The following is a 14,863-nucleotide window of genomic DNA, read 5'->3' as shown; positions in this document are numbered from 1 at the left end:
ACTTTAAGTTTTACATTCATATTGCAAACTGATCTAAAGTACTGTAAGTTCCTCCTTAATTTTCTGCAAATGCCCATATTTGGGAACCTTTGTAGACCAGTTTCTAGATAGGAAGGCACTATTGTACTCAGGGATGTTCAAAGGGTATCATAAAAAAAAGTTAAGATGACAGCTGCAATGTTGTGATGGAAGCTCCACATGGGTTTTGTTTGTGTGTGAAGCTGATTAATTCAGTAATTTCTATTGTTGTGAACAGGAGTGTAATAGTAGCTTTCAGCTGCTTGTTGTGGCCTATTGTCCTAAAAAAGAATATTTCACAACGGTACTATTTTGCATACTCTAATACCACTTTAGGGACGCGGTGGCTCAGTGGGTTAGGACACTGAGCTTGTCGATCAGAAGGTTGGCAGTTTGGCGGTCGAATCCCGAGTGCCGTGTAACAGAGTGAGCGCCTGTTACTCGTCCCAGCTTCTGCCAACCTAGCAGTTCGAAAGCACGTAAAAATGCAAGTAAAAAAATAGGGACCACTATAGTGGGAAGGTAACAGTGTTCCGTGCGCCTTTGGCATCTAGTCATGCCGGCCACATGACCACGGAGACGTCCCTCGGACAAGCGCTTTGAAACGGAGATGAGCACCGGCCCCTAGAGTTGGAAACGACTAGCACACATGTGCAGGGGAATCTTTACCTTTACCTTAATACCACTTTGCATAGTATGTGGATACTTTCAGGTTCTACAACTGCTTGCTGGCAATATTTCCTTTTGTGGAAGTTGGTGGGAAGAATTATGCTACTTTCTCTTCTAACCCAAATAACATAAAAATGGCAAACCTCTTTAATATGCTATCAGTCTTTTCCAAACCGATAAAATGCTGTCCAAATGTAACCTAGTTGGTAGGAACTCCATCCCAAAAATGTCTATTTCACAATGGTCTTACAAAAAATTTAGGCAGATTTACTGTTCTTTCCATCACTTAAACTTTCAAAAAATAAGCAGATTCATGTTCAGAAATAGTAAAATAACAGGTTATCAATGGGGAACATCTCCATTCTTGTGATCTGCTTAGACAATGTGAAAGTGGCTAACTTCTCCATCCCAGGAGCCCAAACACAGTTGCTCAAGGCTGCTTCCTATCCTGCCTCTTATGTGAACTGAACCTCTATTCTCTTTAATTGCCAAGGTCAGCATACTTTAAATTGGCTTTTGCTTAGAGCAGGGCTGTCAAATTGCCGGCCTGTGAGCTGGATGCATCACGTGGAAGCCACGCCCACCCCATTGCTGGCAATGGCAAAACAGTCCCGATACATTGTGCGACCTCATGTGACATCGCGAGTTTAACATGTCTGGCTTAGAGGAAACATTGTAGTGTTGCTTTGCAGAACAGCCCATAATCTGTTATGAATTACTATATGAAGGATAATCTGTTTCAATTCAGTGCATTGTCAGGTATGTATCACCCAGTAACTCGATCTGCTCTGTCTGGCATTTATTTAATTATTTGGTAAATTTATATAGCTGCCCATTTTACATAAAGACTGAGTAACATACAAAATTAAAAACATAAAATAGCAATAGCATTTAGACTTATATGTACCCCGAGGTGCTTTACAGCACTTTATGGACAGTTTACAATGAAGAAGCATTATTGGCATGTTATCCCCAACAGTCTGGGTCCTCATTTTACCAATCTCAGAAAGACAGAAGGCTGAGTCAACCTTAAGGCCCATCAGGATCGAACTCCAGGCTATGGGCAGAGTTTTGTCTGCCATATTGCACTTTAACCACTATGCTACAAGATAAATAACACATACCAAATAATAAAATAAATAAAAAACTATTAAAAATGTCAGTAGGAGAGCATACTCTATTTCCCTAACAATGCCCACATTACAGGATCTTCAGGCCAGATGGCAAAGATATTTTCAGACTCTTCTGAAAGACCAGCAAGATTGGGGCCAGCCTGATCTCTGGGGGAAATGATGTTCCAAAAGGTAGATGCCCCAGTGGAAGAGAGGTGCTATTAAGTGACATTTCTTTATGGATAGGACCTGCAACACGCTCTTCCTGCCAGATGGGGCAGACACAGTACTTCCATTCATCATGAACTGTGGTTGCATCCTTGACTCTTCTTAAGATATTTCTTTTGTAGAGGTTAGGTCAGTTGGTAATATAATCTCAGCTTTGTGTATGAACTAGATATTCATATCCAAATGGATGTGCCCCTTAGCCATTGTGATCTTACCTGCTGCTTTCCATGGTGGCCTGACCCACTTTTGATGTGCTTAGATTGTTCATTTTGTGTGGCTTTCCTGTAATTCTAGTTCTGTGAATTGTCACCTGTGCGCTTTTATAACTTGTCCTTAAACAAGCCAAAATCTGATGAGTATTCTTAGTGTTTGTGAGTGACAGCTGTGTGAGTTCAAGAAATTGAGTGCTATATGTTGTTTGATATATGTTGTTTTCAGGAATAGATGATCAGTCAAAAAACCCACAATTACATGTCAGCAACATATTTTTCTCCTTCGTATATCCTTTTTTGGCAACAATGCTCTTGTCCTCATTTGTTAACTGAGGCTTGAATGATAGCTCTTTTGCATCTTAGCTTCACATTAAGTTCAAAGGAAATAAGAACTTTTGAGTAGAAAAATTGAATTATTGAATTTCTATTTTCTTTAAATAGGTTCTGCCACATGATTCCAAAGCCCGGCGCCTTTTTGTAACAAGTGGTGGTCTTAAAAAAGTTCAGGAAATAAAAGCAGAAGCTGGCTCACTACTTCAAGAGTATATCAACACAATTAATAATTGTTATCCAGAAGAAATAGTCAGGTGAGGATAGAAAATAATGATTTAATTTCACGTATGCTATGTTTAAACAATTATAGTTTAGTTTCTTTAACTTTTTAATAATGGCATTTTATTAGGCATCACCATAACAGTTGCATAATTAATACTGTACAAGCATTAGCTGGTTCTGGGAATATTTACTCTGGAATTTACATAACTAGGGATATGTTAATTTCTATGGACAGATTTCATTTCTGTCCCTGGGGATATTTAAAAGTAGTTCTTCAGCAAGAAGTAGAAAATGTCCTCTCCAAAAAATAATTTTTAAAATAATTTTAATTCATTTGTATTTCTTTTTTTAACTAGCTGATTGCTGATCGTACCACAGAGTAACTTTGGGCGGCTTACAATATTCAAAAGATAAAATTATATAAATAAAATACTACAAAAATATAAAGTACAATAACAGCCCTAGCTAAAATATGAGAGTGGGGGGGGAGGGAGGGATATGAAATCTGTTATTAATCTTTCAACCATCCCCAGTGTGAAATCCCTCCTTTGGAGCCCCATCCCAACTGACAGAGCCAGATTTTGCAGAAAGTTAGGAGAGCTGGAAGGTTTCTTCTCTCATACTTACAAGTATATATGTATTGTGAGATTATAATGATTTTTGTATAACAGCAAATTTGGGGGCTGACCAAATTTATTACTGAGCTGTTCAATAAAACCTATTTCTTTATTACCATCTACTTATTAAGTTCAATCTAAGTCTAATGCATTTTACGTATGTCTCATGGCATCACAATAAGTATATGTTTTACTAAGTTTTATAATCTGAAGCAATCCTTAGCAAGAAATGCTAAGGAAATGCTCTTTTTGTTTGGTGTCCACCAAAGTAGAAGAGTTTAAGAAGACAGTACTAGAAGACAGCATAGGGTTGGCCACAGTAAATATATTGATGCAGTTGATATCTCTACTTGGAAACTTACAAATAATATAAGAAGTAGTTTAGAACTTCTAGAGTCTAGACTGTAGCTGGCAAACTAGTGATCTCAAGGTGGCCTCTGGCTATCAAAATGATTTTGGATAAAGTAAGCCTGTTAAGAGGATAGATCCTTTGTCTTTGTAATTCCACATGGTCATATAGCTTATATTTGTTTGTCAAAATCTAAGCCCTATCCTTTCCCCCTGCCCTCAAGAGCCCTGCTTTCAGGTATACAGAAAAGAATTGGTTGCAAATGGGCTCTTTGTAGTAATTGAGTTAAAAATGTAGCTGTGTGCCCAGCACTGCTGATCCTATGCCATTCATATGTACTCCCTCTACTGGTCAGCTGCATTTTCTATAAAGTGATGTTATCATTCACTCTAGTTTCACTTGTAAAATTATTTTAGTGTATATCTCATAAAAGCTCCTTGACTGGTACACCCTGAAAACACATATCATGGTTAAAGATTTTGTTACCTAAACTTGGGAGCAAGAGGTGAAAGAACAGCTTTTTCTGACTTGATGCCAACTAGATACACTAATATTACAACTCCCGGAATTTCCAATCAACATAGCTATAAGTGTGGTAATTTTAATGTATCTGGAAGGGCTAAGCTGGGAACGTTAGTATTCATCTGATTGAATTTATCTTGAGATACTTCAGGTGCTTTTTAAAAAAAAACACAAAAAAAACCAAACCAAAACTACAGTCTATAAGTTCATGGACTTTAATCAGAAGTAATCCTGATTACTTAAGTAGCAAATAATACAGTCAGGTTTCTAATATAACAGAATTATTCAAGTCCTCTATTTTTCAGAGTACCAAAGAACATTGTAGCACTCATTGTCATAGTAAGATGCTTTTAAATCAGACCTTTATACTGGGATCTGAGGGGAGACGAGAACTTTATTCTTCAATTGCCTATCCAAGAAGTTATAGGTAGACAGCAATTAATTATTCAAATAAAATTTTGAAAGAGTTCAGGCAGCATTAAAGAAATTTTCTGTGGAGAAATCTTTGGACACTAGTGTTTTGTTTTGCAATCTTATAATAAAGTAAGGAATATTTTCCCACTGAACATATAGAAATTGAGCTTTACAGCAAGGGTCAAAGATTTCCTCCTGGATGTGTATTTCTAATTAAATGACAAAGTACATCTTAAAAATGAGTGAGGTTGTTAAGAATCATATACTGTAGGCTATAAGTCACACCTATTTGAGTTTCCTAAATTAAATTCTTATTTTTCTTGTTAAATTATAACAGGAAAAACTAAATTGGGTAGATATAGAATTCAGATAGTGTCCAGTTTAATATACAGTTAGATGCTAAGAGTGCAAAGCTCCTTTCCTGTGATTCTTCTTCCAGAGTACTGCTGTTAAAGGCCTATTACACAAAATGTGCTGACATTGAACAAATATTTTGATATTTGTTTTACTTCTAATCTGATACCAAATATGCCTGAGCATGCAAATTTTTTCTCCTGTGGGTTTGGAGGAAAATCATTCTTATGAAACAAGCATTCTAGTCTTCTAGCTTAATTTTTATTTCATCAGTGCAGTCTGAATTATACACAATTCTACTGATTATAAGTATGCCTAATGCTATGATGAGTTGTAGCTTTAGTGTTTAACATGATAATTTTTTAAATAAAATAACACTTATTTCTCTTTCAGATATTACTCCCCTGGATATTCTGAAGCACTTCTGGAAAGGGTAGAAAATTATCACCCAGTTCTATAAATTCTTCATCTCTATAAGAAAGAGAGGAAGAAAACCCTCTTTTTCTTATCTTTGTTTTGAACGGCAAGCAAATATAGTTTGGCCAAGACTGGAGTGGGAAATATTTAACCTTCTGTTATGTTACCAATCAATTATGACAACAGGAAGACATACCCTTTCCACCTTTGATCCACAGTTGACTTCTGGAACTCATGCTAAGAACAAAGACTGTCATATGCCTATTTTAAAAGAACTGTGTTTCTCAGTAGCTTTGCAAGTCCAAGTACGGGGAGGCCAGGACTTTTCCTGGATGCACCTGAGATTTGCTAAATAGATTGTACCATCAAATTCTTCTTTGAGGGAAAATTACAACATTATCCAGTAAGCACCAGAGTTGTATGATTGCTGTTCTTTTTGCTGGGGCTTGTGGTTCAGTCCAAGCAGAAATTTCCTATTATTCTTGTACTTCCACTTTCTTGATTATCTCTCCACTATTGTTTCTCTCCTAGTACTTGCAGTAAACCAATGAATGTTTGACCTTTTAAGAACCAAGCTTTTGTTGTACTGTTTCATTTTTCACTTTTAAGAGTAGCTTTTAAGAGAACTGATATTTAGGAAAGGTTTTGTAAGGGTTGAAAAGCAGTTGTGAAGTAAAGTGGAAAAAAGAAAAGTATGGACTGAATCTCGCTTAAAAATGTATGAATACACACCTTTTCTCAGCATTTATAAGGCATGATATTTCCTTTTTTAAACACACTCCAACAACCTCTCCATTAAGCAACGTAACATCAGATAACAGCGAAATAAAACTCAATATCCACTGCCAAATGCAAATAATATGTTTTGTGAAGCCAACATTGTTTTCCTTTTGTCTTTGTCTCAGGCCTAAGTTTCAATGATATATAAAGGTTAAAAGGTTCAGTATTTAAGAAACAGAGCTCTCCAGGGGCTGCATAGAAATAATATTGCAGAATGAATGCACCTTAGGTTTCTCAAGCTGAATGTCAGTTGGCTTCTTTACTTATATATACAACCTCAAGCTATGAAGAACATCCCAAATAGCAATATATTCTGTTACTTCTGAGAAAATACAGTGCTTCAGGGAGATTCTAATGACCAAAAGCCATGTGAATTTGGATCAGCCCAAAAGAATGCCTGTTTAAGGGATTTATCATGACCTCATATTTTAAGTATCCTGTGTGAAGGGGGAGTTTAATTTTCACTGTCAATCGTAATCTCAACTTTTCTGTTTCCTTCTGACAATTACATTCCACCTTATAAAATCTTGATATGTTAATAAATCCCTGATAATTGGGAAGATAGGAAGGGAAAAGGAGGAATAGGAAGGAAATAATATTATCCTAGGAACCAAAAAGAAAAGCCATAAGAAACATCTAAAAAAGAAATGTTGTGGCCTTACTATCAATTTACTCACTATCTCTCTCCATGGGACACCACCTTACTGTATACTTTGGCTTGCAAAAAGCTACCTTCATGAATGAGTTGTAGTGACTACTAATAAGCATCATGAAACTGCTCTAAGATTTGATTAGGTTGCTTATTGCTTTTGAGGTGTGTGGCTATTTGACATCAATTTATTTTCCCAGTAGTTCTTCAACATACCTGTAAAAAAATAACACAATCAGAGCGCAGACTGCTGTGCACTTCTCCTTTACAGAAATGTTATCAAAACATCTAAGAATTATGCTATTAACTCTTGGAAGGGTAAGGTAGGTATAGCCTCAACCTCCAGACAAATTTCCTTTCCTTTTTCACAGTATGATATTTTGCCATTATTTTTTGACAAAGTAGTAAGTGTATTTATTTTATATCACCTTCTATTTAAAGCCATCAAATCATGAGTCATCAGATCCTGAAAAAAAAATGAACCCCAAATATTAGTCTGGTGCACTCCAGCATCATCATCATATTACTATAGAATTTATGTAGGATTTATTTTTTATTTTATTGGATAAAATGTTAGTATTTTCTTGTGCAATTTTTAGTAAGTTTGCATTCTCAGCTTTATTTTTTATAAAGCAAGAAAGCCTAATCATGAATATTGCCAAAATTCACTGTATTGAATAAAAATGGTTTCATATATTTATTTTAAATGATACAGAAATAATATTGGTCTTGGCAAAATGAAGCACTTGCTGCAGTCAGCCCTATAATTTGGGTTACTGTGAATGCCAATTAGGCTATTAGTATTGTGCAATATTTGTGTATGCTTAGGAAAGGAACAAATTAGGGGATTCATGAAAGGAGCAAAACACATCCTTGAGAAAAAAGGATGCACCCAGTTTTCTTGATTACTCCTCTTACCTAGTGATATCCTGGCCTAAACATAGTCTGAACTGGCATCTTTTGCTAACAAAGTTACTTTGGTCAATACGCAAGTCTAAAAATATAGTGTAGCATAAAGATACTATATTGTATATATTTCTGCTCTCCAACTATTGATTTACAAAATGAGTTTGTTAAAGTAATGAAATGCAGAATATAGCAAAATGATTATATAGTGAAGATCTTATTTAAGCATTTTTACCTTTTTTTAGCTCCTAGAACAGTATTTCCCCTTCATGGATTACTGCCTTGTTGTGGCAAAGGGGCTTGCGTAATTCAATGAAGCTATGAGCTATGCCGTGCAGGGCCACCCAAGACGGAAAGGTCATAGCAGAGAGTTCTGACAAAACGTGATCCACTGGAGAAGGAAATGGCAACCCACTCCAGTATCTTTGCCATGAAAACCCCATGGACAGTACCAAAAGGAAAAAAGATATGACGCTGGAAGATGAGCCCCTCAGGTTGGAAGGCGTCCAATATGCTACTGGGGAAGAGCAGAGGGCTAATACTAGTAGCACCAGAAAGAATGAAGCGACTGGGCCAAAGCTGAAAGGATGCTCAGCTGTGGATGTATCTGGTGGTGAAAGGAAAGTCTGATGCTGTAAAGATTTTTTTCTCCACAGGAACCTGGAATGTAAGATCCATGAATCAAGAAAAGCTGGACGTGGTCAAATAAGAGATGACAAGACTGAACATTGACATCCTAGGAATCAGCGAACTAAAATGGACAGGAATGGGTGAATTTAATTCAGATGACTATCAGGTATACTACTGCGGGCAAGAATCCCTCAGAAGAAATGGAGTAGCCTTCATAGTCAATAAAAGAGTAGGAAAAGCAATACCGGGATACAATCCCCAAAATGACAGAATGATCTCAGTTCGAATCCAAGGCAAACCATTCAATACCACAGTAGTCCAAGTCTATGCCCCAACCACCGGGGCTGAAGAGGATGAAATTGACCGGTTCTATGAAGCCCTACAGCACCTTATAGAACTAACACCAAAAAATGATGTCCTTATCATCATGGGGGATTGGAATGCTAAAGCAGGAAGCCAAAAGATAACTGGAATAACAGGCAAGTTTGGCCTTGGAGTACAAAATGAAGCAGGGCACAGGCTGATAGAATTTTGTCAAGAGAATACAATGGTCATAGCAAACACTCTTTTCCAACAACCCAAGAGACGGCTCTACACATGGACATCACCAGACGGTCAACACAGAAATCAGATTGACTATGTGCTCTGCAGCCAAAGATGGAGAAGCTTTATACAGTCAGTAAAAGCAAGACCAGGAGCTAACTGTGGCTCAGACCATGAGCTTCTTGTTGCAAAATTTAGGCTTAAACTGAAGAAAGTAGGGAAAAGCACTAGGCCACTCAGGTATGAATTAAATCATATCCCTGATGAATATACAGTAGAGGTGACAAATAGATTTAAGGAATTAGATCTGATAGACAGAATGCCTGAAGAACTATGGACGGAGGCTCGCAACATCATACAAGAAGTAGCAACTAAAACCATCCCAAAGAAAAAGAAATGCAAGAAAGCAAAATGGCTGTCTGAGGAAGCTTTGCAAATTGCTGAGGATGGAAGTGAAAGGCAAGGGAGAAAAAGAAAGATACACCCAATTGAATGCAGAATTCCAGAGAATAGCTAGAAGAGATAAGAATGCCTTCTTAAATGAATAGTGCAAAGAAATAGAAGAAAACAATAGAATAGGGAAGACTAGAGATCTCTTCAAGAAAATTGGAGAGATGAAGGGAACATTTCATGCAAAAATGGGCATGATAAAGGACCAAAATAGAAGAGACCTAACAGAGGCAGAAGAGATTAAGAAGAGGTGGCAAAATTACACAGAAGAACTATACAAGAACGAGCTTAACGTCCCTGATAATCACAATGAGGTGGTCACTGACCTTGAGCCAGACATCCTAGAATGTGAAGTGAAATGGGCCTTAGGAAAGCTGAGCAACAACAAAGCTAGTGGAGGACACAGTATTCCAGCTGAGCTATTCAAAATCTTAAAAGACAATTCAGTAAAAGTGCTACACTCAATTTGCCAGCACATTTGGAAAACTCAACAGTGGTCACAAGATTGGAAAAGATCAGTTTACATTCCAATTCCAAAGAAAGGCAGTGCCAAAGAATGTTCAAACTATTGCACCATTGCAACTCATTTCACATACTAGTAAAGTTATGCTTAAAATCCTACAAGCTAGACTCCAGCAGTATGTGGATCGAGAACTGCCAGAAGTACAGGCAGGATTTTGAAGAGGCAGAGGAACTAGAGATCAAATTGCCAACATATGTTGGATCATGGAGAAAGCTAGGGAGTTCCAGAAAAACATCTACTTCTGCTTCATTGACTATGCTAAAGCCTTTGATTGTGTGGATCACAACAAACTGTAGCAAGTTCTTAAAGAGATGGGAGTACCAGACCATCTTATTTGTCTCTTGAGAAACCTATATGCGGGTCAAGAAGCAACAGTGAAAATGGACATGGAACCACTGATTGGTTCAAAATTGGGAAAGGAGTCCGGCAAGGCTGTATACTGTCACCCTGCCTGTTTAACTTATATGCAGAGCACATCATGAGAAAGGCAGAGCTAGATGAATCAAAAGATGGAATTAAGATTGGCAGGAGAAATATCAACAACCTAAGATATGCAGATGATACCACTCTAATGGCAGAAAGTGAACAGTAACTAAAGAGCCTCTTATTGTGAGTGAAGAAGGAAAGTGCAAAAGTTGGGTTGAAACTAACATTAAGAAAACCAAGATCATGGCATCTGGCCGTCTCAATTCCTGGCAAATAGATGGGGAAGAAATGGAGGCAGTGACAGATTTTATTTTCCTGGGCTCCAAGATCATCGCAAATGGGGACTGCAGCCAAGAAATTAAAAGATGCTTGCTCCTGGGGAGGAAAGCCATGGCAAATCTAGACAGCACACTAAAAAGCAGAGACATCTCCCTGTCAACAAAAGAGCATATAGTCAAGGCTATGGTCTTCCCAGTTGCAATGTATGGCTGTGAAAGTTGGACCATAAGAAAGGCTGAGCGCCAAAGAATTGAAGCCTTTGAACTATGGTGCTGGAGAAGACTCCTGCGAGTCCCTTGGACTGCAAGGTGATCAAACCGGTCAGTCCTAGAGGAGATCAACCCTGACTGCTCTTTAGAAGACCAGATCATGAAGTTGAAACTTAAATACTTTGGCCACCTAATGAGAAGGAAGGACTCACTGGAGAAGAGCCTAATGCTGGGAAAGGTTGAGGGCAAGAGAAGAAGGGGACGACAGAGAACGAGGTGACTGGATGGAGTCACTGAAGCAGTAGGCGTGAGCTTAAATGGACTCCAGAAGATGGTAGAGAAGGCCTGGAGGAACATTGTCCATGAGGTCGCAATGGGTCAGACATGACTTCGCAACTAACAACAAGAAGAACAGTATTTAGTAACAGAATGTTAGTCATAGAACAGTCTGTTTGAAAAGATTTGGCATTTTTTCTTCTTCTGCATGAAAGAGTTCAGCTGCATCAAATCATAGACCTCTCTTATAATAGCTTAAGATTCTGTGTAGTAATAGCTGCCTGTGAGAAGAAGTTAAGTTTGTTCCTCTCTTAAGGTGATAGATCTACAGTAGTAGTTTCTATGAGAAAAGGCTCAGTTCCTATTTGTGAAGAAGTCACTAGTGGAGGTAACATCCTCAGTTCGTTGAAATTTGTAATTTAGTGATCTTTCTAAATTATGCTATAACTCTTCAATCCCTTAAAATCAAATATTCTATGATTCTTATTAATGTTATGTGCCAACTGTATTCCAGCTAATTATATATTTAAAGCACATGCTGGCTTTGTTGAGCCCAGTTAATTCTTAAAACCTATTAAATAATCATGCATTGATTTTGTATTGTTAAGAGTGTGCATGGAGTTTTTCAATGATTTGTGTCACTGAAGTAAAGATCTCTATACATAGAGATACACCTCTCATTTTTCACCACTGTGTCTGTCCTCAGATTAGGAGAATCAACTTCACAGCATCCCCACTTGTTAAGAACTTGAATAATTGCCAGGAATGACTTCTCAAAACTAGGATATGCAACAAACAGAAGGCATTTTGCAGCATTCATTTTCAAAATAGAAATGAGCATAGCAATGTAATTGAGTCAGGGATGTTTATTGCCAGTTTTGATTGCTCTTACTTGGCCCACATGCACATACAAGAACAGAGCTTTTTTGCTGCTTTCAGAGATGAATAAGATATCAACTTGTTCTCTTAAATGAAAACCAACCAGACAATCTGTTAATTTTTTATACCACAACATCTGCTAAAGGGGATACTTCAGTTTGCTTTCTGTGGTGACACCTTACAGGTGTCCTCCAAAATTTGCTGACTTGAGATTATAACCCTGTGCATATGCACACAAACACACACAGATTTGCTTAGTTTTTTAAAAAAATAGGATTCAGGAACATGCAAGAGAACAACCTACTGTACCATAGTACAGAAATGATTCAGACTAGTTACAAAATAATGAAGAATGTGAGAGATCAAATATATAAGTTGGTTATTCTCCAGTGGATGTGAAAGTCTTGGAGAGAAAGAGCTATCTTGTGAATTAGGTCCTTAAATAATATTGAGGGAGCCTTGACCTGCAACAAAAATAACACTGCATACTTCCAATTAGCTCACTTGATTTTCAAAATTAAATTCATTGGCCCGACAGCATAATATAATGCATAGAGAGCGAGCCAGTTTGGTGTACTGATGAAGGCATCTGCCTAGAAATTGAGACTGAATTCTACCATAGTTAATCCCTAGGCCTAAAGGCAGCTTGGTGATCTTGTACCAGTTACATATCTCTTCTGAAATCTTGCCAAGAAAATGGCAAAATGCCAAGACTGACATAAAAAGACCTACATATTTCTATTACTATATCTACACATATACATATATAAAACACTATATTATATTGTCTGGCCAGTGAATTTGGCTTTGAAACACATACACGCACACACACACACACATATAAATAATATTTAGTTGGAAAAAAGGATAAAAAAATTCATTGGTCATAAAGCTATTAAACAATAAATGTGAGGATTCTTATAACCTGTTTTAGGTTTGTTTTTTAAATACCCACCATTATATTTGGATCATAAGCAGCTTAAGTCTCATGTTAACAATGGGGTACTTCTGATCCTCCAGTATTGAACTATGATGCCCAGAATCTTTCACTATGAAATTGAGTGACATTTGGAGAGCAGTTAGTCACCCACTGATGGGAAGGTGAACTTTAGTAGCTTTTTTTTCTAAGAACGCAACCAACAAATATGAACTCCTTACATTATTGTCAAGTACATCAGCATACCTCTTTTCTTTCAAACTGAAAGTGTCAAAAGAAAGTAAGAGAAACGGAAGGGTAGCTTATTTAGCAGGCAAGATACCCCTCAAAATAGTGGCTGATCATCAGAGCTTTTTGTTTTTAGGTGATGAGATCTGCATTCATTTTTTACATTATATTCATCAATCTTTTCTCTTCATTGCCTCCTTCTAGCCCATTATACACAACCAATTCACAGATTATTTAGAGGGGAAAAATCTTATTAGATAAACAATATAGGTAGCTTTTTAAGGGTTTTTTAAAAAAATAAAATAAAATGCTTGCCTTCAAAATAACAGCATTCATTCTTTACAAAATATATTTCTAATTGCATAAATGCACACAGATGATATAAATATGCTTTTATCTTACAAACTGTCAACAAAAATTGATTTGAGTACAACTGATATTGTTCAATGGAGAAAGATACTTTCTTCCAACGTAACTGCAAGCATACAACTTTGAGAAAACGATTCAGTTCTGCAATGGTTAAACTGCCTGAGTGCTTAAAAAAACCCCAGTGTTTATTTAGTAAAGCACTGCTTTCTTGACAGCAGCAATTTATATATTAGCTGACTGGATTTTCAGGAAAGACTGAGGAAAACTTATCATTGGCTGCTCCATATCATTTGGGCACACTAATTCTAAAAAAGGACAAATCTCTTAAGTTGAAATAGTACACCATTTTAAGGCAATGTGGCTGCTTTGGTCTTTTGGGAATTCCACTCAACCAGAGCAGCTGCAGTGGATGCTACATTCTTGAACAAGAACATTTTTGCTCCTGCCCACTCTGTGAATTTCCCTCTCTGCCACTGTCAACATTACTACTTCCTTTGTCCTCCCTCTGTCTATGGGTCCAAACCATAGTATTGGCCAGAAGGAGCCAGTAAGACAAAGTGAAATAGTGCTTTAAGCTCCAAGAGGTGGAGGCGCCAGGAGCTGACAGAAATAAGATTCTATATGGGACCCAGTTCCGGATGCTAGTGCTGCTGTTGAATATTTTGGCCAAAATAAATCCCATCACAGAAGTTTTTAAGAGATTCCTTAACTTTATCTCAGATTCCATTTGCTAGTACTGTATGTCAGTCTTTTTTTTTCTTTATGCCTTCCCTTCACTTCCTGAACATGACTTAGCTCCCCATTCTAAATGCTAAATGCATAAGCCACGCTGTGTACCATGACATTGTGCAAATGACATAAACAGTAATTTGTGACATTTACAATAAGGGTGTGATGCACATAGCATCATTTGCCCCTCCCCTGTAGATATCCATGCTCCATAATTGCTGCAAGCCTGCAAGAATTCCAGGAAAGCATTGGAAAGAATAATGTGGTGATGTAGTGGAAGATGCTAAAATGAATGAGACCAATGGAAACAGTAAAAACTGTCTGAAGGCCAATAGGAAGCAACCAGGTACTATAAATTTCTGTTGATTCCTTAGCTCCTGGAAACAGGTGCAAGCGGTAAATAAAGATATGATTGGTTGTCAAAAAGAAAAGGGAGAGTCGTGGTGCCATTGACAGGCAGAAAGATTTGGTTAGAACAGTGATAGAGCATAAAAAGTGACAGCAATGCCCTCACTAATGAAAAGTTTGATTATTTTCTGCAAAGGGATTAAGAAAACATCATCGAAAAGAGAATTGTGTCTCT

The 14,863-nt window shown here is 37.3% G+C and overlaps 1 protein-coding gene across 2 annotated transcripts in view; it reads left to right on the top strand.

Moving 5' to 3' along the window:
- Window positions 1-6,134, top strand: part of SPAG6 (sperm associated antigen 6) — a 50,907-nt gene extending 44,773 nt beyond the window's left edge. For both annotated transcript variants that reach the window (XM_083378054.1, XM_083378053.1), the window contains 2 exons: window positions 2,681-2,826; window positions 5,444-6,134. In XM_083378054.1, the coding sequence (XP_083234180.1) occupies window positions 2,681-2,826; window positions 5,444-5,510 (213 nt within the window). In that variant the 3' untranslated portion in view covers window positions 5,511-6,134. The remainder of the gene's footprint in view (window positions 1-2,680; window positions 2,827-5,443) is intronic.
- Window positions 6,135-14,863: the final 8,729 nt, after the last annotated feature.

Source organism: Vipera ursinii (assembly GCF_947247035.1).
Source record: "Vipera ursinii genome assembly, chromosome: Z".
Taxonomy (NCBI): domain Eukaryota; kingdom Metazoa; phylum Chordata; class Lepidosauria; order Squamata; family Viperidae; genus Vipera; species Vipera ursinii.
The sequence above is the reverse complement of the archived record's forward strand: the minus strand, read 5'-3'. Positions and strand labels throughout refer to the sequence as shown.